The sequence below is a fragment of the Sphaerodactylus townsendi genome, linkage group LG03, assembly GCF_021028975.2.
Source record: "Sphaerodactylus townsendi isolate TG3544 linkage group LG03, MPM_Stown_v2.3, whole genome shotgun sequence".
Taxonomy (NCBI): domain Eukaryota; kingdom Metazoa; phylum Chordata; class Lepidosauria; order Squamata; family Sphaerodactylidae; genus Sphaerodactylus; species Sphaerodactylus townsendi.
Genome location: NC_059427.1, coordinates 177,149,117 through 177,174,360, shown reverse-complemented (window position 1 = coordinate 177,174,360; position 25,244 = coordinate 177,149,117). Strand labels below are relative to the sequence as shown.

Sequence of the window (25,244 nt, the reverse complement as noted above, 5' to 3'; positions counted from 1 at the left end):
CCCCCCCCCCCCCCACCCCCCCCCCCCCCCACCCCCCCCCCCCCCCACCCCCCCCCCCCCCCACCCCCCCCCCCCCCCACCCCCCCCCCCCCCCACCCCCCCCCCCCCCCACCCCCCCCCCCCCCCACCCCCCCCCCCCCCCACCCCCCCCCCCCCCCACCCCCCCCCCCCCCCACCCCCCCCCCCCCCCACCCCCCCCCCCCCCCACCCCCCCCCCCCCCCACCCCCCCCCCCCCCCACCCCCCCCCCCCCCCACCCCCCCCCCCCCCCACCCCCCCCCCCCCCCACCCCCCCCCCCCCCCACCCCCCCCCCCCCCCACCCCCCCCCCCCCCCACCCCCCCCCCCCCCCACCCCCCCCCCCCCCCACCCCCCCCCCCCCCCACCCCCCCCCCCCCCCACCCCCCCCCCCCCCCACCCCCCCCCCCCCCCACCCCCCCCCCCCCCCACCCCCCCCCCCCCCCACCCCCCCCCCCCCCCACCCCCCCCCCCCCCCACCCCCCCCCCCCCCCACCCCCCCCCCCCCCCACCCCCCCCCCCCCCCACCCCCCCCCCCCCCCACCCCCCCCCCCCCCCACCCCCCCCCCCCCCCACCCCCCCCCCCCCCCACCCCCCCCCCCCCCCACCCCCCCCCCCCCCCACCCCCAGGACTACAGTTCCCATAATCCCCTGCCAGCATCATGCTGGCAGGGGATTATAAGGGAACTTTAGTCCATAACATCTGGAAGAGCTGACTTTGACCACAATATATATGAAGTCCCCATATCAAACTTCTAATTTTGATGTCACTTCATTCACATACACACCAAAGATGCTGCTCCTCCTCTCTTCTCCGCCCATCTCTGAAGACTCTTCCCTCAGCGGCATCCAGAATTTCACAGCCGCCCCATCCCTGATGGCTACGGGGAGAGAGATTGAACCACCCTGTTGCGCCAGGGGCACAATTCCTTTTAGAAAACAAAGGGAACTATGCACAATTCAACAATGGGCTGTGGTAGTCTTTGCCCATTCCTGATTTTCTACATATGGGAACTGCCTTGGAACATTCTCTGCCCTGCCTTCCCCTTTGTCACTGATCCGTGCTTTAATTGTGTCCGGATTAGATTACTCTAATGTGCTGTACATAGAGCTGCCCTGAAAGACTGTCCAATAGCACAAAATGCAGTGTGAGTCAGTGACTGCCATACTTTACAACTGGCATGCTCATAGAGTGCTAGGCTTCTATGGACTGGATTGCATGCCAACTTATTTTAAGGCACAGTTGGTCTTTATTTTTTAAAAATCTAACCAGCTTGAGATCAGGGGACAGGAAGACTGCCCATCCATCCGTCCGTCCGTCCGTCCGATTTTTATACCGCCCTCCCCCATCAAGTAATATTGGCATCTGAGGCCATGCTCAATGTACCCATACTTTCTAATGTTATGTAGCTGGCACCCAGTGGTGGAGCCTTTTCTGTGGTGGCATCCTGGCTCTAAAACATGGTCCCTGTGGCGATTCAACATGTGCCAAGATTTAGGTCCTGGGTGAAGCTCTTTATTTGCCCAAGTCTTCTGCTGATGTTTGCATCTTGCTTGGTGGTGCAGACCTGTGGCCATGCCCTGCTGTTTCTGTGATTATCAATTATTAATTGTACTAATTTTATTGCCAAGTGATAAGGAGTTACTTTTGTAGAAAATGGGGCTAGTCGCAAATAAATTAGGAAGGCGAAACAAATTGCTGGAGCTGTTAAACCCTCTGACCTGTTTCCCCCTTGTTTCCTGTGCAGAGAAAATAGCCACCAAACTCTCTGCCTCGCTCACAGCGGCCATGAATTTTAGCTTCACCAACGACTGATGAGCGAACAGCAGCGAAGAAGAAGAGACACGCACAGGAATGAGCTTATCTACTGTGGAAAGGTTGTTCTTTCCTGCCCCCGTTCTACTGGAGAGGACTCTTTGTGTCGTGTGAGATTTGCACATTGTTGCTTGGCGGCCAAGCAAAAAGACGGAGCTGTTTCTATAAAAGAACTTTTTTATTAGTGTAAAATTAAGAGACAAAATGTATTAAACTCAGCACTGAGCACTGTGACAGCTTTGGCTAGTAAGTGGTTATTTAGAGTAATGTTCCAATTCAGCAGAGAATAAGTTCGGGAAGAGGAGGTGAGTTCATGGTTTTTATGTAAAAAAAGGGAAGGAAGGGTCTTTGTCGTGAGTCGTTCCTATTTAATCCTTGTTAGCCCAAAAGAGAAAAGTCATGGGGGTGAAATGGAGCACAGGAGGCACATATAGATTGGAAAAGCCACCGCATGTCTGCTTTGGGTAATTTGCATCCATGAAAGCAACTCTGCTTATACATGAGCAAGAGTGAGGAGAACCCGCTCCAGATCTTCAGCATTCTAGTCTCCATTGAAATGACATTCCTTTCCAAAATAGGAAAACAAGACGACTCCATACCTGGCTAAGGAGGGGTTCTGCTCCAACAGTGAACCGGACTCTCCAGTTACAAAGCTGGAAACTGTATTACAAGAGATTGTACAATCACAGGCTGAGACGCAAGTTCTGAATTCTTCTCGTCTGGGGCCAAGTGCACGGTGATTACATGTCATTTGGATGACGTGGGGTTGCCGGACACCGTCGACTCCGAAGGCTGTACTGGGGAGGCTAGAATAAGCAAGACAGGTGTCACTTAGAACATGGACTGTTCTGGGGGCTTCAAACTTTTGCCCAGGCTCTTATTTACAACTCAGACTTCAAAATCCCAATAACTTCCAGGTTTTCCAGGAGGAGAATTATGCAGGTTAAACTGGGTGAAAGGTCAGATTTGATTTCAAACAAGTCCAGCTAAGAACAGTACTGTGCAGGTACCGCAAGGAAGTTTGTTTCCAGTAGGGATTTCTCCTTTTGCATAACCAAAGACTGGAAAATGTACGGAGCATCGTGAGAACATTTATACAATCCGGACATTTGTTGTACTGTCTCAGTGCTGAGGATTTCACCCCACTCTAAGGCACTGAGCCTTGTGCTGTAGTATTGCAGTCAAAGGTCTGCTCACAGCCTGAGTTTAATTTTGATGGAAGTCGGTCACAGGTGGCCGACTCAAGGTTCTCAGCCTTTCCTCCTTCCAAGGCTGGTAAAATGAGGACTCAGCTTGCTGGGAGTAAAGCACAGAAGACTGGGAAGGCAATAGCAAACCACCCTATAAATGGGGAGCTGTGTGGTTTCCGGGCTGTATGGCCGTGCTCTAGCAGCATTCTCTCCTGATGTTTCGCCTGCATCTGTGGCTGGCATCTTCAGAGGATCTGATGCCAGGATCTGATGCCAGCCACAGAATGCTGCTAGAACACGGCCATACAGCCCGGAAACCACACAGCACCCCAGTGATTCCGGCCGTGAAAGCCTTCGACAATACACCCTATAAACGTCATGATGTGACACCACCCCATGGGTTAGTAATGACACCGTGCTCACACAGAGTACCTTTACCTTTTATGCAAGCTTCTAAGTGTTATAGAATACCCAAGCAACAAAGCCTGTGTGTGCATGCAAGTGGAAGTACGCAGGTGTGTTGTAACAACACAAATTACAATCACATGCCACTGTGTCACTGTACATTTCCCTTGAAAAAGCTGTGGTTCCAGCTGTAGAATGATACTAGAGGGGGGAGATGGAGTATAATTTATGGGACAACAGAATAGATTCCACACTACTGTATCTTTTATCCATGTCTGGCAAGACCAGATGAAACGAAAATTATCTGAGGGATTATGCAGATGAAGAAGAAGAAGAGTTTGGATTTATATCCCCCCTCTCTCCCCTGCAGGAGACTCAAAGGGGCTTACAATCTCCTTTCCCTTCCCCCCTCACAACAAACACCCTGTGAGGTAGGTGGGGCTGAGAGAGCTCAGAAGAACTGTGACTAGCCCAAGGTCACCCAGCTGGCGTGTGTGGGAGTGCACAGGCTAATCTGAATTCCCCAGATAAGCCTCCACAGCTCAGTTGGCAGAGCGGGGAATCAAACCCGGTTCCTCCAGATTAGATACACGAGCTCTTAACCTCCTAGGCCAAGTATGCACAATTTTATGCAGCCTGCTTCATTTTGCTTTGCTTGACGCAAGTCTGGATTGGTGGCCAGCCTCCAGAGGCCTCCTGCTGCCACAAATGATCTTCAGATGACAAAGTTCAGTTCCCCTGGGGGGAAAATGGCCACTTTGGAGGATGGATTCTGTGGCATTAAACCTTGCTGCTCCCTTCCCGGGCTTCAGGTGTTTCCCCCCCAGTCCACAGCTGGCAACGACAGCTGAGTAGCATGCCTTATCAGCCACCTCCCAGCCAAGGGCTCATCCCTAACCTCTGTAGGAATATGGGAATAACCCTAACCCTGAGCCCTTTGGGGGAGGGCGATATACAAATCTAATGAATGAATGAATATATTATTCTGGCTCAGTATTTTATACTGTGATCAACAGCAGCTGTGCAAGATCTTGAGCACGGAACTATCTTTCCTTACCCCCTGATCCTTTCCACGGTGACGCCAGGGGTGGGATGCAGTGCATGAATACACACGGAGTGGCTGCACAATGAATTGGATCATCCATCCATCAAGGTCAGAGACCAATAGCTCTCCAGGCATGAGTCTTGCATATCACTTATCAGCTGAACTTTAAGTAGCGATGCCGGGGATCAAACCCAGGACCTTCTACATGCAAAACTGAAGCTCTTCCACTGAGCCACAGCTCCTCCATTAAGCCGTAACGTCATACAGGTTAAGGCCCTGCTAATGCAAACATACCATTATGCTTCTAGGGCAGACCTGGGCATTATATGGCCCACGGGCCACATCCGGCCCGCTGGATGACCCTGACTGGCCCCCCTGCCTTTTGGCCCGGCCCTCCACAATATTTTCTGTTTCTTATGCGGCCCCATGGAAAAAATAATTGCCCACCCCTGTTCTAGGGTTTTGAAGGCTGGAGAGGGGTGGGGGCGGTCAGGGCAACTACAGTATTTTCTGCCAGATGGAAGAATGTACTTTGGTGGAGACTTTCTCCTACCTTGCACTTTTCCCCTTTGCAGCCAGACCCCTTTCAGACCCCTCTCGCCTATAGAGAAGCCACTGACTCCTTTTTACTGTTTTAGATGTGAGCTGCCTCAAGAAGGCTCTGGAGGGGTGGTGTTCAGATTTTCCAAAGAAGGTGCCAGACAGTGGCCAATTCAGACATTTTGCACTTAGGCATGCTAAAGATCTCCGAACTAGATTGCTCCTTGGAAGCCATTCCTCCAGTTCTTCTCTGTTTACCCAGCTCTTGCCCGCATATGATCACAACATTCTGGCTGCAGATCTGCATGCAATAGACTTACCCGCTCCAGCGGCACTGGGATTGTCAGAGGTTCAGCAGGCACGCTCCATGTCCGACCGCGCTGGCGTGATGGAGACCGAGAAGTACGGGAAGGGAAGCGTCCTCTCCGCTTGGGGGTGCTGGCCCTTACTTTAGAGGAAATACTGTAATAGTTAAATACTCTAGAAGAGAACTTTGGGGGAAACTAGCTGCTCTTGGGCAGAGAAGGGGATCACCTGCGCTCTCCTTCTTTCCTTGGAATGTGGAAAAGAGGGCCAATTGGACAAAATTCACTAAGCTATGTCTTTCAGGCCAAACACTGGCCAACAACAAATAACCAACCAACCCCCCCTCCTTCCCCCGAAGAAACAGCCAGCCACTCAACAGTCCCTGGCATTTTGGATGAACATAGTCTGTGGGAGATGAGTGCTGTCAAGCCGCAGCCAAGTTATGGTGACTCCACATGAGGTTTTCAAGGCAAGAGACTAAGGGGGGGGGGGGGCTGTTGCCTGCCTCTGCATAGTGTCTCCGGAATTCCTTGGTGGTTTCCCATTGGAATACTAACCAGGGCTGACCTTGATTGGACTCCAAAATCTGATGAGATGGGGCTAGACTGCGCCATCCAGGTCAGGGCACCGATTGCCTAAAACAATCCAGTGATGGGACACTTATGTCTACTTAGCCATCATGTTTCATAGAGAGGACGTTACGATGAGAAGCACTCTGCTCCTTGAGGCTGTTCCATCAGGACCTCGTTCTCTGGCCAAGTGTCAAACATGTGGTCCAGGGGCTGGATCTGGCCCCCTGAGGGAGCTTCAGGCCAGTGAGCCAGCTAAAGCAACGCCACCTGCAACACCACCTCGATCCCAATCTGGCCTGGCGAGCCAACACCCACCCACCCTGCAGCCTTGCCGAACAGGCAGCCACTTCACCCTCAACTCCTGATCTGGCCTGACTAGTCCAGGCACCCACCCGTCCCCTGCTCACCATCTGGCCTAGCCAGCCCACAGCACTTAGCCCCCCTGCTCCCAATCTAGCTTGCCGAGTCTGCTGCAAGATGACCAGTCCAGGGACCCACCTGCCACCTGGCTCCCAATCTGGCCTGGTGAACCTGCTGTGGGCTTTCCAGTTCAGGCATCCATCCATCCCCTGCGCCTGATCTGGCCTGGCCAGTCCACTGAGGATGGCCAGTCCAGGAAGCCAAGCCCCCTACTCCTGACCTGACCTGGAAAGTCACCTCCATGCCAGCTGACTTTGTTAGGACTTGACAGTTAGATCACCAAAATCTACTTGACAGCTTGGCTGATGCAATCCTCCACCTTTCACCTAGTTTCAGTGGGTGATGCAACCATGACTAAGCACATCATGTGTGATTGCATCACTGCTCCCTGATTGGTTGAATGTCTCTATATGTATGCACAGAACAGTTTGGTCTATGCGTGCTTTGGTTATACAGTTGCTGCGCTGCACTCTGTCAGACTGTTTTGTGACTTTTGGAAACAAGGAATAAAACCCTTCTGTTCTTTGAAGTGAACAACGCCTGGGTTCCTGTGTTTTCTTTTCCTCAACTGCTTCTGCTGTTACCACGACCGCTGCTGAGTAGCTCCTTCTCAGACTTCCACCCACCCCTGGCGCTGATCTGGCCTAGTGAACCTGCTGGAGGCTTGCCAGTCAAGGTAACCCCCTCCCTCATCCCCCAGCATGGCCCAACAAAGTCACATGTATGTCATACACGGCCCTCGTAACAAATGAGTTCAACACCCCTGAATTACCTGCTTGGGACAGTAGTGAGGCCCCCGCATGCACAGTACATAAGAACATAAGAACTAGCCTGCTGGATCAGACCAGAGTCCATCTAGTCCAGCACTCTGCTACTCGCAGTGGCCCACCGGGTGCCTTTGGGAGCTCACGTGCAGGATGTGAAAGCAATGGCCTTCTGCTGCTGCTGCTCCCGATCACCTGGTCTGTTAAGGCATTTGCAACCTCAGATCAAGGAGGATCAAGATTGGGAGCCATAGATCGACTTCTCCTCCACCAATCTGCCCAAGCCCTTTTTAAAGCTATCCAGGTTGGTGGCCATCACTACCTCCTGCAGCAGCACATTCCAAACACCAATCACACGTTGCATGAAGAAGTGTTTCCTTTTATTAGTCCTAATTCTTCCCCCCAGCATTTTCAATGGATGCCCCCTGGTTCTAGTATTGTGAGAAAGAGAGAAAAATTTCTCTCTGTCAACATTTTCTACCCCATGCATAGACTTCAGTCATATCCCCCCTCAGACGTCTCCTCTCCAAACTAAAGAGTCCCAAACGCTGCAGCCTCTCCTCATAAGGAAGGTGCTTTAGTCCCTCAATCATCCTCGTTGCCCTTCTCTGCACTTTTTCTATCTCTTCGATATCCTTTTTGATAGTACAGTCATCAGCAGCATGAGCTCTGGCCAGCATCCCTCCCAGGCCAGTGACCCCACCATGCAAGACCAATCTGATCCCTCCCAGCACTGTGACGGAGGTTGGGTGGCCCAGGCTGGGATGTGCGTCCTCTGACTTGAGCAGATGAAATACCTGGAGCCAGCCTTACTACCCACTGTTCCTTAGATGGCAGAGATATCTGGAGCAGGGCTCTGTCTCAACATCTGGGGAGGCACAGGTAGACCAAGCAGGCATCTCAGACCAAACCCTAGTCCTATGGAGCTGAGCCTGGAGACATGCTGAGAGCCATAGTTTCTACTCTCCCAGTGTGGTTTGACCAACAGCATGGCACTTGGGGGCCTAATGGAGCCGTGGCCCCAGGGTCTTCAAGAGGCTTTGGCTCTCTGCTCTTGGTGTAATAAGTTTATTAGGCTAGCCCCCTCCTCAATGGGAAAAGTAACAACCTAGTACTTATCTGCATCACTACCTTGATGGCTCTTCCCACCACTGTGAGCCCAGCCCTGTGAGAGAAGAGCCAGGTAATCTGGTGACCTGCCCAAGACTGCTGAGTGGAGATCTGACTCCTGATTTCTCCAGGCCAACACTACCCTCTCTTCCTCTGCAGGAGCCAATGGCCTCACACTCACCTTGGTGCCTTTCAGCCTGGACTTCCACCTCTTCAGCTCGGCAATCCTGACAACTGGACAGCTGCTCTGGGACCCCCGAGTCAAAGGACGCCTCACTTTCAGCATAGAGCCTCGGACCACGAGGCAGCTGATCTCTCTCAGCCAGTAGCCTCTCTGGGAAAGAAATCACACACACAAAACAAAACGCTTGAGGAGTCTCACGGTGTAGCTGCAAGCAAAAGAGTTCCTTTGTTTCATTTGGGGGGTTCACAAGGAGAATGAGAATCAGCAGTGATTTAGAATAGTCAGAGGCGTGGGGGGGGGGAATGGCACCCAGGGCAACACCTGCTCCAGGTGTTCCCCCACCCCCCTACTTACCTTGCTGATGGGAGCCTGCTTTGGGCCGATGGGGCACCCCGCAGTGGCCCAGCCAGGCTGCTCCTTCAGCCAGCGGACCGCCAGCCAAAGGAGCAGCCTGGCTGGGTTGCTGCCGGGCGCCCCTCAGCCCATGGCAGGCTCCTGCCGGCAAGATTCTCCACCCCCTACGCGATCAGCTGGCATGCGCTCGGGGACATGTGACTCCACATGTCCCATGAGAATAGTGGTTCCCAAATTTTTTGGGGGGGGCCACCGTCTTGTTCGTATTATGAACTCATCCCCTGTGACCCCTGCCCTACTCTATAAAAAGCACTGTTCAGAATAGCGTTTTGCATGAATATTATAACAATAAAATTCAAAATAATAAACTGCACATTTGTTCAAAATCCAATTTTTTGACTTTTAATTGTTTCATTTATGAAATTGATCCAGTGATATGAGCTTTTCAGCAAGAATCTTTGACACCATGTTTAGTAACCATCACTGCTCAGAAAAATTCTTAATGCGATGGATGAGCTTGATGAAGTGATACCAGTTCAATCAAGTTTCCTAAGGTCTGGTTTAAAGTCACTTAGCAGGAGTCTTAAATCAACATGTTTAGTAATCTGGAGTTGATTTCTTCGCTTGAAGAAAAGTTGGATGACTGCACTAAAATCACATTCAACCAAATATGGGGTTGGAAATGCAGCAAAGAACTCCTTAACCACTGTCCACAGCACAGGACAGTATAAGTAAGTGAACGCCATGGCCGAAGTGGTTAAGATTGGTGGACTCTAATCAGGAGAACCAGGTTCAATTCCCCACTCCTCCAAATGAGTGGTCTCTTATCTGGTGAATTGGATTTGTTTCCCTGCTCTTCCACATGAAGCCTGCTGAGTGACCTTGGGCTAGTCACAGTTCATTCAGAACTCTCTCAGTCCCACCTACCTCACAAGGTGTCCCTGGTGGGCAGAGGACAGGAAGGAGTTTCTAAGTCGCTTTGAGACTCCTTACGGTCAAGAAAAGTGGGGTATAAATTGAAACTCTTCGTCATCTGTCTGTCTCCTTCATAAACAGCTTTTATCCATGTCTAACCTTGTAATGTTACCCCTTATGCCATTAAAGGTTTTTGAAATTTGATTTGAAGTATGTTACCCTCAATTTAGTCAGAACTATTACTTTATATACTGCTGAGAATCACAAACTTGGCCTGCTCTTCAGGTTTAATTTTACTCTAGTACTCTGTCTGTGGTAGGGAGAGGAAAGGATTGTGAATGTAAATTGTTTTGAGACTTCTAAAGGTAGAGAAACACATAGTATAAAAACCAACTCTTCTCCTAGGTCAGGGGTGTCCAATTGGCTATGCCAGCAGGGGCTGATGGGAATTGTAGTCCATGAACATCTGAAGCGCCAGAGTTGGACACTTCTGGTATGCGGTTTGCAGTCATTGTAGAATACCAAGGCGTTTCTACTATTGCATTCCATAAGCAGGCTAAATACCACAGAAAGTTACACTATGTTATATAAACAATGCATACTGTGTTAATTCAGTAGAATAAGGACTTCATTTCCCCGCCAACACTTCTGTCATTTTTCTTAACGATGCCTTCCAATATGGCTTCAAAACTTCTGATAACTTCTCTTCCTCTTCAGCCAGCTGCACAGAGTAACAACCTCTCTCCTAAGCCCCAGGCAGACGGCCCCCTCCTCCCTCACCTGTTTCTTGCAAGAGTCGCTGGAACTCCACCTGGGTCTCCTGCAGGCTTTCCAGCACCACCCAGCTCTGCCTGACGGGATCCTCATAGGACCACACGAAGTAAGCCACCACGGCCAAGCCCAGAGCAGCAAAGCCCCAGCGGGACAACCCTACCCAGAAGGAAAGTTTCTCCTAAGACAAAGAAACACCAGTCAATGCGGCCTCCTGATTGCACATGGAGAGCTGATTGGCTGGGCAGATTTTTAAAAAGTTGCTTCAGCAGCAGCAGCCGCCGCCCCAACAGTAAAGATCTTTGCGCTTTACGCCAGCTGCTGCCAAATAATCTTTTTAAACTGGGATGTTGTGGGTTTTCCGGGTTGTGTGGCCGTGTTCCAGTAGTATTTTCTCGATGCCAGCCACAGATGCAGGCGAAACGTCAGGAGAAAATACTACTGGAACACAGCCATACAATCCGGAAAACCCACAATATCCTAGTGATTCCAGCCATGAAAGCTTTCAACAATACAACCTTTTCAAAATCTATACAACTGATCAGCTCTCCAGTTTTGCTGGGCAAAAGCCCCAACCAATGTCTAAAAATGGTTGGCAGCTGCTAGGAACAGTGTCCATGAGCACAGTGTTGAAGAAGCTCTTACAAATAGTCTAGAAAACAGGCCGACCACAGGGATGAATGGAGCCATGAATCTGGAAATGCATCTGCTGTGAATGAGTAAATGGTCTTGGATGAGTGGAATCCTCTCATTCTAGTCCACCCCCCACACATATCTGGAATATATGGGTGATATAAATACTGACCAACCTGTCAGGGCTGTTGTAAGGAGCATGCTAAGATTCTATACATGAAACACCATTACAGCATAGTTACAGTGTCAGGATCTGGTACACCCCAGTTTGAATCCCCTGTCTGCTATGGAAGGTTGCTGGGCATCCTGGAGCCAGCAGAAGCGGAGCAAGGGGGAACTGTGCCTGGGGCGCGCATGTGCCCAGTGCCCCTGCCGCAGCACCATCCGCCCCTGCCCCAGAACGCCACACCACGCCCCCTCCACTGCTCCACTCGGGGCGTTGCGCCACACCCGGTCCCATTGGTGCTACACTACTGGGAGCCAGGCACACTCTGTCGGCCAAATCTACCTCACAGGGTTATTGTGAAGACAGAATGAAGGGGAAAGATATAAGCAGTTTTGGGTTCCCTTGGGGTGCTAATTGGGGTATAAATGAAATAAAGAGATAAACACTATATGCACAATGACATTGTGTGTATGATTGACAGGGCTGCAAGAAGTATTTTTTTCTCAGCCCAGGTTCTGAACAGCCTCAGAAAGAGGCCGCCGACAGAATGTCACTGCGCAGTTACGGACTCGGCCACTAACGAGTGACAGGGACAGGAAGCCAGCTTGTCCCTGAATTGATGCTCCTCTGTCATCTGCCAGTAGCAAGACACAAATAGCTCTTTCCCATTTTCAGACAGGACTAGCTCAGGATCAAACTTTTGTTTGCCCCCTGGAAGCCATGAGGGTCCTTCAGTTTCACAAGGGTAGCCAAGTCCGCCCACAGTAGAAGAGCAAGATTCAAAACCCGGAGCCCCTCCGACTAATCTGGGTGGGAGCTCTCGAGAGTCTGACAAATCTAGTATCTGATGAAGGCAGCTTTGGCTCAGGAAAGCTCAAACTCCCAAAATCTTGTTTGTCCCTCAGGTGCCACTAGACTTGGCTGGAGAGTCAGCGTGGTGTCGTGGTTAAGAGTGATGGACTCTAATCTGGTGAACTGGGTTTGTTTCCCCACTCTTCCCAAGGAAGCCTGCTGGGTGACCTTGGGTTAGGTTCAGTTCTCTCAGAACTCTTTCAGTGCCACCTACCACATAAGGTGTCTGTTGCGGAGAGAAGGGAAAGGAATTTGTAAGCCGCTTTGAGTCTCCTAACAGGAGAGAAAAGCAGGGCATAAATCCAAACTCTTCAAAGCTTCTCACCAAGCCTCTCCATTCTGTTCCGCAACCTCTCTCTTCCACTGCACAGTCCCTTCCTCCTAAAATAAGCTGGCCGTGGTGCTGACACCTCCCTTGATCAGGGCAGGGATGACATCCCAATGCTGCAGGGCAGGGTATCAAAAACATTTGTTACGAGAGCCAGACATAGCGTAAGTACGCTATATTTATACTTGGTTGGGCTGGGCCCTGGGGGCAGGAGGTGTGGCTGCCTCTGCTGGCAAGCCCCCAACAGACTCCCTCATCCAGGTGGGCACTGGGGTGGTGGTGGTATGTGTGTGGCTACCTTAGCTTGAGAGGCCTTGTCAGACCTGTAAGCCAGCTGAGGCAACCCCCTCCACCCGGCATCCTGAAATGATCGGGAGAGGGGTTGCCTCAGCTGACTCCCGGGCCTGACAAGGCCTCTCAAGGGGCCAGATCTGGCTCCCAGGCCACACGTTTGACTCCCCTGCTGTAGGGCAAAACCTGTGGCTGACTTCAAGCCACCCAACCTGTCAGCTTCATTCCGAGTTCAGCAAACTAAGAAATAGATGACTCTCAGCCTGCAGCCTCCTCATTCTTGCAAACAGAGGTCCTACCGTCAGGTCATGGCCACCATCCGAGTTGCCCATGAGAAGGCTGCAGATAACGCTTTCCAGGTAAATGTTGGCTCCGACCAAAGCCAGCAAGATGAATCTGGAGAGGAGGAGAATAAAAAGTAGGAAGTGAGGGCTTCTCACAGCCACAGTTCTTGGAGACACAAAAGCATTCAAGAGCCACGGGCACAGCTTGGCATTCTGATATTCTGTCGAAAGAAAGGGAAGGCCACACAGGAAACTTCCACTCTGGACAAAATGAGAAAACGAGCTTTGACATTCAAGAGTTGACTTCTGAGCTAAGGGGCACAGGTTTCTGCCAATGACAGAGGAGGGGGCAGCCTCAGTGGGGAAAAAATTAAGGCTGTATTCCAACAAGGCCCTCACCGACATAGCGCAGCTGAGCCTCATCAGATCTTGGAAGCTAAACATCAGGGTCCTGGTGCAGAGGGGCAGGCAATGGCAGCAAATGACCTGTCTGTGTCTCTTGCCTTGAAAACCTTACAGGGAGGCCACAAGTCAGCTGTGATTCGATCGACCACCACTGCCAACTAGGCAGGGATCTGTGTTGTTTTATGCAGGGAGAACGCCCTAATATTATAGCAAGTGTGTGGATGTCAACCACTACGTGGGGTCTGATTCAGCATTCCCTCCTTTTTTGTCCCCGTCTTTCCCTCCAAATTGCCAATAGGTCCTTCTCTCTCACCTGCGCCCACTGCCACCAACCCTACCTGCACACTCTTGTGGGGAAAACCCCCCCACAATTCTGTGAATCATAGAATCCCAATTCAGCAATGCAGATATTGAGATAATTTGCTGGCTAGGGTCTGGCTGATTTATTCTAAAGCACTTGGAATCCTGAAGCCATCAACTGTTGCTTGCTGCGCCAAAAGAGAAGCAAGCTCATTTCCCACACAGCTCTGCCAGTTTCTCCTGTAGAGACAAAACAACAACAACACCTGACAGGGAACATTGGCCCCAGGCTGAAAACCGTCAGGATGCCTATGGGGTGCTGAGGCCGCTTGGAGCTTTGGGGCTTGGGGGGGAAGGGATTGTAGCTGAATATTATGTAGTGTGCTTCTGCTCATTTCCTCCAGCAGGTGTTGGCCAAGGCGGGGAAAAGTCAGTTCTGGCTTTTCCACGCTGTTCGCAAGATGCTGAATAAACTACTGTTCTTTACAAGGTGTTGTTTCCATCATTGAGGATCTGACAATAACTGGGTCAGCAAATAGGGTGCCAGCTCCAGGTTGGGAAATATCTGGATATTTTGGGGGTGGAGTCTGAGCAGGGAGGGGAGGGGCTTAAATGGGGCATAATGCCACAGAGTCCAGCTACCAAAGCGGCTACTTTTTTCCCGGCGAACTGATCTCTGTTGCCTGGAAATCAGTTGCAGTCCCAGGTGATCTCCAGCAATTCCCTGGAGATTGGCAACCCTAGGCAATGAGTGCCATTTCTAAAGAGTTTCTGGTCCCATTCTTGCCCTCCAAGTTAGTCAGTGTTCCACGGTCTCTCAAAGGAGGCCTTGGTACATTTTCTGTGGCTCCAAGAGCCAGCCCCAAAATTTAGGAACCAAACTCATTTTCAGCCTTTAGGATTTTGCATTTTAACGACTGCATTTTCTACTTGTTGCTACCATAAAACCTAATTCTGAACTCTTAACAGTTTCCCACAAATGTATTAAAGCTATGACAAAATTATAGTTGCATGTAAAGGGGGGGGGGGTAGTAGGCCTCATCATCACCACAACAAAAATCTGCCCTCTAACTATGATCTAACCTCTCTTCAATTTGTCATAACTTAATTATGCTTTAAGAAAGCTCAAATTTAATACTTGAGGCAGTGTAGAAAGCAAATAGCTAAAAAAAACAAATTTAACTACTATGGGAATGAATAGTAGTGAATTTAACATATAAACAAGCAATGACATGAACTTCATGGACATGTATTTTTATGTCATGAAGCCAAAGGAATAAGTTCTGGAATAAGTTTTGCCCTCTACTGAGGATCAGTGAGAGACATTATAATGGAATTGTCATTTAAAATACTAGGTATCACAACAGAATGTCTAGGTGCTATGACAATCCAGAGGCAGGGATTCACTGTCCTACCCTAAAGCTGAGATCCCCCCCACTGTCACTGTCCATTCAAATCACCCTCATCCATTTTCTCACCGTGCTCCTGAGGTCCGTTGGCTAGAGGTCAAAGTCAGGACAGCAACCACACTCAGAAGGTGGAAGAGGACAGAGTAGACAGCATTGGACTTCCCCACCACAAAGCGGTGCAGGAATGCCACGTGGTTGAAGATCTCGGCAAACACCACCCGCTGTTCGACAGCTGAATTCTGCAAGTCTTGGAAGGCCTGGCGGATACCTGCCAACAGGGAAGGCAAGCTGGCAGGATGACATTTGCTTCCTTTCTCCATTCAACTAAACAACTTAGATCCAGAATCTAAGGCCCTTTCCGCACCGGCGGTAAAGAGCGCCCCGGGGACGCTAAAAACAGCGTCCCTGGGGAGGGGTTCGCATGGCCGCTGCCGCTGCATTGCAGCAGCGCCGGCCTCGCAACCCCCGAGCGGCGCGAAGACGCTGCTTCCGAACCTCGCTCCCTGAGCAAAGTTTTTTGGAAGCAGCATCTTCCAACCGCTGCCGTGCGAACGGCTGGAAGGCACCATTTCCCTGCCCTTTCCCGAACGCCTTACCGTCCTCTCCGGCCTGTCACACAGGCCAGGGGACACGCCCCCCTGCTCTGCGACTCCAGGGCTGTCGCGCAGGGTGGGGGTGGGGGCATGTCCCCTGGCCTGTGCGATGAACTGGAAGGCCGGAGGGGACAGTAAGGCGTTCGGGGGACAGCGCAGCCTCTGCGCAGGCTGTACCGTCTTCCCCTCCCCTACCAGGACCGTCCATGCGAACGGTCCCGGGGGGTGCATAGGCGTCGTTAGCTGAAAGCCACCGTTCCCCAGGGAGCCCAACCCCCACAGCTGCCATCCTGACACACAGCTTCTGAGATCAGACAAGATCGGGCTAGCCACCTGAGTCACGGCAAGAGACTAACAGAGGTAGTTTGCGGCCTAAGTCTCCAGCTTCTACCAATGTCACTTATTTTTCTCCCCCACATCATTAATTGTACTCCAGATGATGCAGAACAGAGAAGCATCTAGAACAGTGATTATTCATTTAGGAAACAGCCTGATGGGCGGTTGGATGCATTTGTTTTGGCATCCGGGGCCAGCGGTGCTGATTATTTTTTTCTCACGATATGTTAAAGACATACTGCCTTTGAGAAAATTTATGTTTAGTGCACAATCATCCAGGGAAAGGCAATACACTACAGGAGAGGACTTTGTTTCAAATACCAACTTGCCAAACCAGACGTGCACCTGGTGCCCAGAGATCCCAGCATTTCTTAATTAAAAACTCAACAGATAAATTGACTCCTATGCCTGAGTTTTTAAAAAAATAATTCCTGGGAGACTCAGAGCTCCAGGAGCCAGAAGCATGAAATGGCCAAGTGTGGGCCAACTGCTCTCTCACTCTTCTACTTGTTTCGTAATCTCTTGTGAGGATAAAGTGCAGTCCGGAACGATGGATCAAAAGCATAAGAGTGGTTGTCACGTGACTTGCCCTGCATGGATGACATCATCCCCACAGCCACTCGTAAGGAACTAACGCAGGGTTCAGGGCCAGGTTTTGGAGGAGCCCCTAGCAGAGGCCTCCCAGGGGCCCCTCCTTGCTCTGCTCACCAGCAGGTCTTCATGACCTCCAACCATCTGCATGCCCCCCACCCGCTTGTGCGCCCTTTCCGGTTCTGCTGAAAAGGCCTCCCACACTGTCCATGCTCACAGCGGTCCACAAACCTTTCTCCAATGGCATCAGTCGGTGCACATAGCTTGGAGAATGGAAGGGGAGCAGAACAGGAGCCAGTGAGTGGGCTGGGATGCTGGCAGCAGTGCCCCCCCTCCCCCAGAAACCCTGGGCCTTGGCAGCTGCCCATCTCAGGGTATGCTGTTGCCAGTCCTGAACCAAAATACCCTGACAGCGATCCTCTGTCCCCCCCTTTGGCCATGACCCCAGAAGATATGTCACCTGTTTGTTCCAGCACTCTATTGGCCCACGAGCTGGCACCTCACCACTGGTTTGCCTCTCGTGACCACATTCATGTCAGCCGTAACATGGGATTCGAATATCAACCCCCCCAACCAGTAACAACTCGCTTGAAGGGTACAAGGAGTTTATTCATGGCGAAAGAGCACAGCAAAAGAGAGTTCTGGTGAAATGGTGCCAGAACCAGTGATAATATAATATAGCATCCCCCCCCCGCCCCCCCCCCCCAAGAACAGAGTCACAGTCAGAGACTAGGCTGGGAACTTGTCTTCACCACAAGGAGCCAAGGACGTCCAGCTGAAAAACACCTGCAGAAACAAAGGCACAAAGCAAAGCCTTTTCCCAGCACTATCCCCCCGCCCCCTGCCCATAAAATGGCATCCTGACACAGACATAAGCACTAAACCTGTCTAAGAAAGGTGGTTTCTCCTGCCTACATCTGTGGGAAACAAGGGGCAGAGATACACCTGGGAGGCTGACCTCTCAGGTATCTGGCACACAACTGTACACCTCTCAGCTTTGTCCCTTGTCCTCCTCATCTGGCACATTGCGATACCTTGGGAGGAATCCTGCAGCACCTGCCGCAGCAGCTCTCCATCTTGCAGAATCCGTTCCTGGGAACGCAAGGTGGCGTTCTGCGCACGGGCAGTCTCCTCAGCCAGCTGGTTGGTGGACTCCAGCTGATGGGCCACGTCCTCCGAAGCAGAAGTGAGTCTGGTAAAAAGAAAGGGAACAAGTACTGGTTCAGCAGGGCACAAGGAGTAGGTCCAAATCTACCACAGCTGATGTGCATGCTTCCATGTTGCTCCCATCCGCAGGAAATGGCACCTCCGCACGCAGAAATATGGCACATTCTCCTGCCACCACCTTCTCCTAGCTGCAATTTTCCATGTAGCACCACTGGAGGAATTTCTAAAAACTGCTAATACCTTTTTTTTTGGCCAGTTACAGCTTTTTTCTTTTTGCCAGTTACAGCTTTTAAGTTACAGCTTGACCTCCTACGGCAACCCATTTGGGTTTTCAAGGCATGAGACATTCCTGAGACTTCTTCCACTGTCTCCCATCCAAGTACTAATCAGGGTTAGGACTCCCCTGCATTGACAATGAACCAGTCCAACTTCAAAAGTTTCAGATTTTATTGCAAGTGACGGGAAAGCAACAGGAGACTGTTCTGGAGATCAAGCTCTCAGACCAGAGCTATTATGGACTGTACTTTTAATTCCCCCCTCCCCACATGTGAATCCCCTCAGCAGAACAGTTCCCCGCAACATCTCCAGACAGCCAAGGTTACTTGATAAGCCAGCTGTGGAAAAAGACAAGAGTAGCAAAAGCATTGCATAGCTGAAAGCCACCGTTCCCCCAGGGAGCCCAACCCCCACAGCTGCCATCCTGACACACAGCTTCTGAGATCTGACAAGATCGGGCTAGCCACCTGAGTCACGGCAAGAGACTAACAGAGGTAGTTTGCCATTACCTGCCTCGGCATAGCAGCCCTGGGCTTCCCTGGTGGTCTCCCATTCAAATACTAACAGGGGTCACCCCTTCTTAGCTTTTGAGATCGGACGAGATTGGGCTACTCTGAGCTATCTAGATCAGGGTTAATTGCTGTAGCACTATAAAATATGCAGACTTTTTTTGTACAGCTCTCCAATGGTATGTTGAGGGCAATGGTGGTTGGAGGAGGGGCTGATGGGAAAAAAATGACACCAATGCAAACGGGACCTTTGAAAACGAGCACCTTCCTGTTCTTGTGTGCTTACAAGCTGGGAATATACTTTTCCCTAAAGGACTGGAGCAAAGCAGGTTTAGAAAATAAGGCACTGAGGAGAGGGAAAACCTCAGAAGAGAACAATTAGAGCACAATGTCATGTGGATGCTTTGAAAAACATGCCCCAGTTTGCTAACAAGGACAGAGAGAGGCCTCAGCCCACATGATGCATCTGCATTTTCCAGTGGAGTGGCCTGGGCAACTCCAACCTACCAAGGGCTCTATCTGTTCTGTTGGTACCACCCCTGGGTCAAAGTGGAAATGACCTTTACAAGTTCTCTTTAAAAGAAAATTTAAAAAATGCTATCAATCCTCACAACTGTAGAACGATGCTGGAAATACAGAGGCCGGCTGTGCTGGGAGGCCTGAATCGGGCTTCTCTACATTCAGAGTGACAGTTCACTTTCGCGCCAGGTTTCTACTGGCCCTGCTCCCAGGGCACACGATCCATGCACACTTTGTACGTTAGCTGCCAGTTCAACCCGTGTACTGCCAAATGTTTTACAAACACCGCATTGATCCAGGTACTGGTCCTGTGTTTCATTCGTAAAGTTACCAACAGATATGCACACATCTGAAGCTGCCATATATGGAATCAGACCCTGGTTCATAAGGATCAGCACAGTCTACTTAGGCCCTCAGTCATCATGGGGTCTGCAACCTGCGGCTCTCCAGATGTTCATGGACTACAATTCCCATCAGCCCCTGCCAGCATCAGAAGCCCTGTCAGAAATCTGGCCCTCTCACTTTCCAAAACACATGACATGAACTAGGAGAGGTGTTAAAGGGCACAACAGCACCCACGCGCACCATGTGTGGGACCTCTCATGCAGTGTGCATACCTGCATTGGAGGTTGTATCTGACTCCATATACGAAACTTGTCACCCTTCCCTCATCCCAGACAACCCTGTATATTATCTTTTTATTCAATGGGTTCCAGGTAAGTGCTGTTGCTGCGTAGAGGAAGAAGGCCTGTTTTCCCTGACCTCAGGACAGTATCTTGGGCTCGCTGCTGCCAGGCTTCGTTCTGCAGGAAATAGCAGATGCTCTGCGCATGGGTGAAGAATTCCGTGTACACGCCGAAGGCCACCGGGTCCATGTCCTGTGTGCAGTCTTGGATCGAGCTGGCAGGGGCACAGGGTGGGAAACTCTTGCCAGACCTGCCCGGGAGAAAACCCCCCGATGTGAAATCAGTCACAGAATGTTGGTTGTCAGAGAAGCAGAAGGGAAAGTGCAGGAACAGTCTTGGCATATTTTGGCACTGAAGGCAACATAATATGCCCTCCTTTTATGCTGTACCGCACTGGGTGGTACTAACCATCCTCACACATGCCAGTTTTCCCTTCTGTTGGAATTGAGACTAGATATGCCTCAGGGCAGGGACTTTACCATTTTGCTCATCCTCAACTGAAAAGTGCCAAGATATGCCCAGGAATGATACAAGTACATCATGATCACTATACTGTTGCCAACTTCCAGGTGGCAGCTGGAAATCTCCCGCTATGATGACTGATCTCCAGGAGAAAGAGATTGATTCACCAGGAGAAAATGGCTGCTGTGGGCCCCATGGCATCCTGCCCCACTGATATCCCTCTCCTCTCCAAAACCTGCCCTCCGCAGGCTCCTCCCCCAAAATCTCCAGGTATTTCCCAACCTGTAGCTGGCAACCCAAGGAGTACAGGGATCTCAGTGGGGTACAATGCCATAGAGCAGGAGTGTTCAACTCTGGCGCTTCAGATGTTCATGGACTACAATTCCGATCAGCCCCTGCTGGCATGACCAATGCCATGGGAATTGTAGTCCATGAACATCTGAAGCGCCAGAGTTGGACACCCCTGCCATAGAGCCAACCTTTCTAAGTCGCTATTTTCTCCAGGTGACCTGATCTCTGTAACCTGGAGACCAGTCGCAGCTGCAGAAGCTGTGCTTTCACCACATGGAGACTGGCTGCCCGAGCAAAGAAGTGAGGTTAAGTCCTTGCCTCCATCCCGGGGGCCCTTCCAGGCTTACCTTTCAAGGTGGCAATGGGCAAACGCTAGCGCAATCCGGCTTTGCCACTCCTCATCCAATTCTTGGCACCCTACATCCAGCTGCCCCAAGGCCCTAGTCCAGCACAGACCATAGCGGGGGTGCCGAGCTAGCTCATGGACCCGTTGCAAGCGGCTACGCCCGTGGGACAGCACTCCAGGGTCTACAGCAACTAGGGACCAAAGTCTAGGCCAGGAAGAAAGAAACAAGAGCAACCCTGCTAAGTTGCCCATCTTAAGTAAATGAACGGACAGCGTAACAACTTCACATGGTCTCCCAGGGACCCATTTTATAGATGAAGGTCAGGTGAACACTTAAGGGCGGGGCTACTGAGGACAGGGAAGTCAGCTCATTCAACTAGCATAACCTCTCTTAAAGGGGCTCCAGCCTGTGCTCTAAATAAATTATAACCCAGACAGCAAGGATGCCCCCAAAACACCTGGAGGAGAATTTGAGCAAGACCTGAAGGCACTGCATATTACATGGGAAGAGGCTGAAACACTCGCCCAAGTCTGGAAATGTTGGAGAGCACTTGTTGCCCGATATGGTACTTAGCTTGGGAGGAACTAAATAACAGGGTATTGCTTTGGGAGGAACTAACAGGCTTTTATGGCCAGATTCAACCGGTTGTGGTGGGTTTTCTGGGCTGTGTGACCGTGGTCCACCAGACCATGGCCACGCAGCCAGGAAAAACCCACGACAACCAGCTAACTGGGTTTTATTAGCCAGGAAAATTCAGTTTACTTAGACAATCACTCATATTGTTAATACGTGAGCTCAGTTAAATCTATGGATCAATACATTTTTCTACAATAACATTTTGTTTCAAATCTAAACCTCTTTATTGAATGAGCCAGGAAGCTCATAAGAAAGGGAAATTAGATACCAGTTACCAACTCTGGGCTGGGAAATTCCTGGAAATTTGTGGGGGGAGCTTGGGTGTTAATCCCATAGATTTCACTTTCCGAAGCAGGCATTCGCTCCAGGGTATCAATCTATGTCTGGCGAAGATCAGCAGTAATTCCTGGAGATGTCCAGGCCCCACCTGGAGGTTTGCAACTTTGGTAACTGCAATGGAATTTTAACGATGAGCAATTTCCCTTTGCCCCACTTACTTTCTCAGCCCCACCTCTGCAATTTTGTTCATAGATATACAACCACATGGACTGTCTCCCACCACTGATCACAGAAGTGACTGAGTCTGTTTCTATTTTGCCCCCTTTGCACAAATGTTTCTCTGTAATCTTGGGCATATGCAGCGGCAAACAAGGCAGTTTGCATGGCTGAACTGGTTCAAAGAGAGTTTGCAAATCGAATCCGTGAGTTTCTGGAGGTGTCTGGTGCCCCCCACTGGCAAAAAACTGAACAACTTCCTCTAGGCGGCTTCCTTGTATTATTTTCAAGAAATATCTTTTTCAAGGAGTCAGAGTTGCCCTGACTTGGCTTTTGTACATCTTGGTACTTATTATTTTTGTAAAACTGTAACACCTTATCATGAAACCAAGCCCGGGAGAGCCAAGCCTGTTTCAGTAAAATTCTGGGTCCTTTTCTCCAATAACTCCAACCAGCTGAATTCTCAAAGATTTATTGTAAAAGTTCAAAACAAAGAAATAAAACATGAATGCAGTTACGGAGATTGCTCAGCTGAATACATTCTTATGGATCTCTCGGGACATCCAGCCCAGAGGTGCTTCTCTTAGCTTAGCCCATGATAGAGTCACCTAGGTCTTTGTTCTTAGTCTCCAAGAAAACTTTCCCCCTTGCCATGCGATCCCCCCCACATTTGAAGTGCCTTATTTGGGCATCTTCCTGTCCTGGGTACATTTCCATGGCCTTTTGGTTTCTCCATCCGGAGGTCTTGAGATCAAAGGCCGATTTTAACATGTAGGTTTGATTCTGCTAGTTTTACAGTACTATTCCATCCCACACCTCATACAGCTACTTGGAAATATGAATAGGTTTCTACAGGATTCAGGCAGGGCTTCCTCACACGCCACCCTTCCACTGCAGCAATTGAGCCACAGCTGTGCTATTTTTGACATCCAGTAGAAATGGCAAAGGTCAGAACAGCTACTTCAAATTGGATTTTATGGGTGTGCCTAGGATTCCCAGAAATGATTAAAGGCTTTTTGCTAAATATATTGAAGAATAACTTCAATAACAAGAGGGCTTTGGAGTGGGGGAAGTCCCTAACCAATTCAGAGCATTTTTACAGCACCGGTTGGAAGCAATATTTACTTATAAACAATTATTTTTCTACTTTTTTCCCCCTGAATGTGCAAAGTGAGAGGTTTTTTTTAGGGTGTTGGGGTTGTTCTGATGGTACAGAGAGCGCAGCCACCTTTTCCAAGGCTCTCCCAAGCCTTGATCCTTGTCCCCTGTCCTGGCCCATTCAACAAGAGAAAGAGCACGTAGATAGGAACAGCTGATGGGGGATGTATAGAAGGATTTGTGGAATGGCCTTATGAGTACTGGTACCTGTCCAGGGCCTTTTCAAAATCCACATAATAATAGCCAAAAAGGTATGTTCCTGTGATGGAAAGATTCTATTGATGAAGCAAGGAAGTCACACAAAGAAGTCACACAAGGATGGTAAAGGGCTTTGATCCCAGGAAATGCCATTCAAATTTGACCAGTAGAATTCAAAAGCTTAGATTTACCTCATGGCAGGGCAGAGTTTTCCTGGGAAGGTGAAAACAAAGGATTTAAGATTCCACCTGAGGGGTTTGACTAGGAAGCATCTCTCTACCAGTGGCTCCTGGAAGAGAGGACAATGAAATTTAAAAGGCACTTATTTTGCTAAGAGAACTGTACTATTTTCACTTGAAGTAAAAGCTGATGAGACTTAGCAGGCTGGAGTGCTGGATGGGAAAAGAATCCACAAACGACTGCCGGATTACAGCCCCCCAATCCAAGGCAAAATCATGACAGTTCCCTTAAAGAACAGCTACCTGTCAAAGGGAGCAATTACCCCCATCTTCTAGGGTTCCCACCTCCAGCTTGGGAATTTCCTGGAGATTTGTGGGTGGTGCCTGAGAAAGGTGGAGTTATGGGATGGGAGGAAACTCCACAGGGATGTTACCTTATAGTCACTAACAAAAAAAAAAGCCTCAATGAAACAGACCAAGGGACCATCAGCATCTTATCACACACAAGAAGTCAACTCATTCCTCTGGAGGGCAACCATAGAGGCTGAAGCCCCTTCCAAACATTGTTTTCTAGTACTGGTATTCAGAGATTTATTGCTTCTGAATTTGGAGGACTGCTTTCATCACCATGGCTAGAGGCAAACTTGCCAATCTCTAGGAGAAACCTAGAGATCTCCTGGAATTACAACTCCTCTCCAGACTACACAGATCAGTTCCCCTAGAGCAAATGGGTGATTTGGAGACAGACTCTATGAAACTGTACCCCACTGAGCCCTCTCCTCCCCAACAAAAAACATGGCTTTTCTAGGCTTCACATCCAAATCTAATGTTTAGGTTTGGGAAGCCCTATGTAGTAATCAGTAAAGGTGGCAACCTCCAGGTGGGAACTTGAAGGTCTCCCAGTATTATGCACATCTCCAGATATAATTTCCCCTGGGAAAAAAATGATAGCTTGGAAGAATGGACTTTGTGGCATCACATTTCCCCCCCTCCCCATATCCCACCAGACTCCACCCCCCAAATCTCCAGGAATTTCCCAACCTGGAGTTGGCAACACTAGCTCAGACTGGGAAACTGATTATTCGAATCCAATTATTCTATTCTTTGTATTTGTTTACAGATCAACTGAGAGTTATGTAGTCGTCAAACCACAAAATCCTGTTTAAACCAAAAATATTGTTTTCATGAATTCTTTTTACAATGGTATTAACTCAATACTTCCATACACAGACACATATGAATCATTACGGAACTTCCAAGTCACGCGATACTTCACAGCAAGAGTGCACGCGCCGCTCTTCGTTCCCTTCAGGGGAAACGACTGTCATTTCCGCTTGACGTCATTTTCTACGCTCTCGCGAGAATTCCCCAGCCAAATCTCGCCCTTTCGCACAGGCCCTGGAAATTCTCACGGGACTTTGTTCTAGGTGGCCCAGCCATTTCCGCCAGGCAGTCTTTTGAGTATGTCAACGGAAGCATTTACTTTTCTCAAGCGTAAATGGTCAGGGCGGATGGACTCCTATCCGCTTAATGGCGTCCTACCAAATTTGATCTGCTTCGATTAAAGCATTGGCCAGAACTCTCGCGTGACCTCGCTGTCTAATTCTCGCGGGATTGTATGTCAGGTTCCCGCGATACCTGCTGTTTAAAAAAGATTTTAATAATCACACGCTCTTCTGAGATAAGCCCATTTGCCCCGGCGGTGCCTTGTTTCCAGCCCTCAAG

The 25,244-nt window shown here is 50.1% G+C and overlaps 1 protein-coding gene across 3 annotated transcripts; it reads right to left on the bottom strand.

The window, feature by feature from the left end:
• Window positions 1-1,949: 1,949 nt before the first annotated feature.
• On the bottom strand, window positions 1,950-25,244 carry LOC125428150. Of its 3 annotated transcripts, none has more exons than XM_048487845.1 (10): window positions 24,773-25,244; window positions 23,532-23,629; window positions 19,830-20,003; window positions 17,631-17,788; window positions 15,146-15,344; window positions 12,978-13,074; window positions 10,418-10,589; window positions 8,366-8,518; window positions 5,333-5,460; window positions 1,950-2,638 (listed from the first exon to the last, which is right to left on the bottom strand). In XM_048487845.1, exons 1-10 carry the CDS (start codon window positions 24,845-24,847, stop codon window positions 2,573-2,575), a joined length of 1,320 nt encoding a protein of 439 aa, XP_048343802.1. In that variant the 5' UTR covers window positions 24,848-25,244; the 3' UTR covers window positions 1,950-2,572. The 3 variants fall into 3 exon arrangements, with proteins under 3 accessions (XP_048343802.1, XP_048343799.1, XP_048343803.1); XM_048487842.1 differs by lacking the exons at window positions 23,532-23,629; window positions 24,773-25,244 and adding exons at window positions 20,854-21,057; window positions 21,987-22,356; XM_048487846.1 differs by lacking the exon at window positions 23,532-23,629 and having other exon boundaries at window positions 24,746-25,244.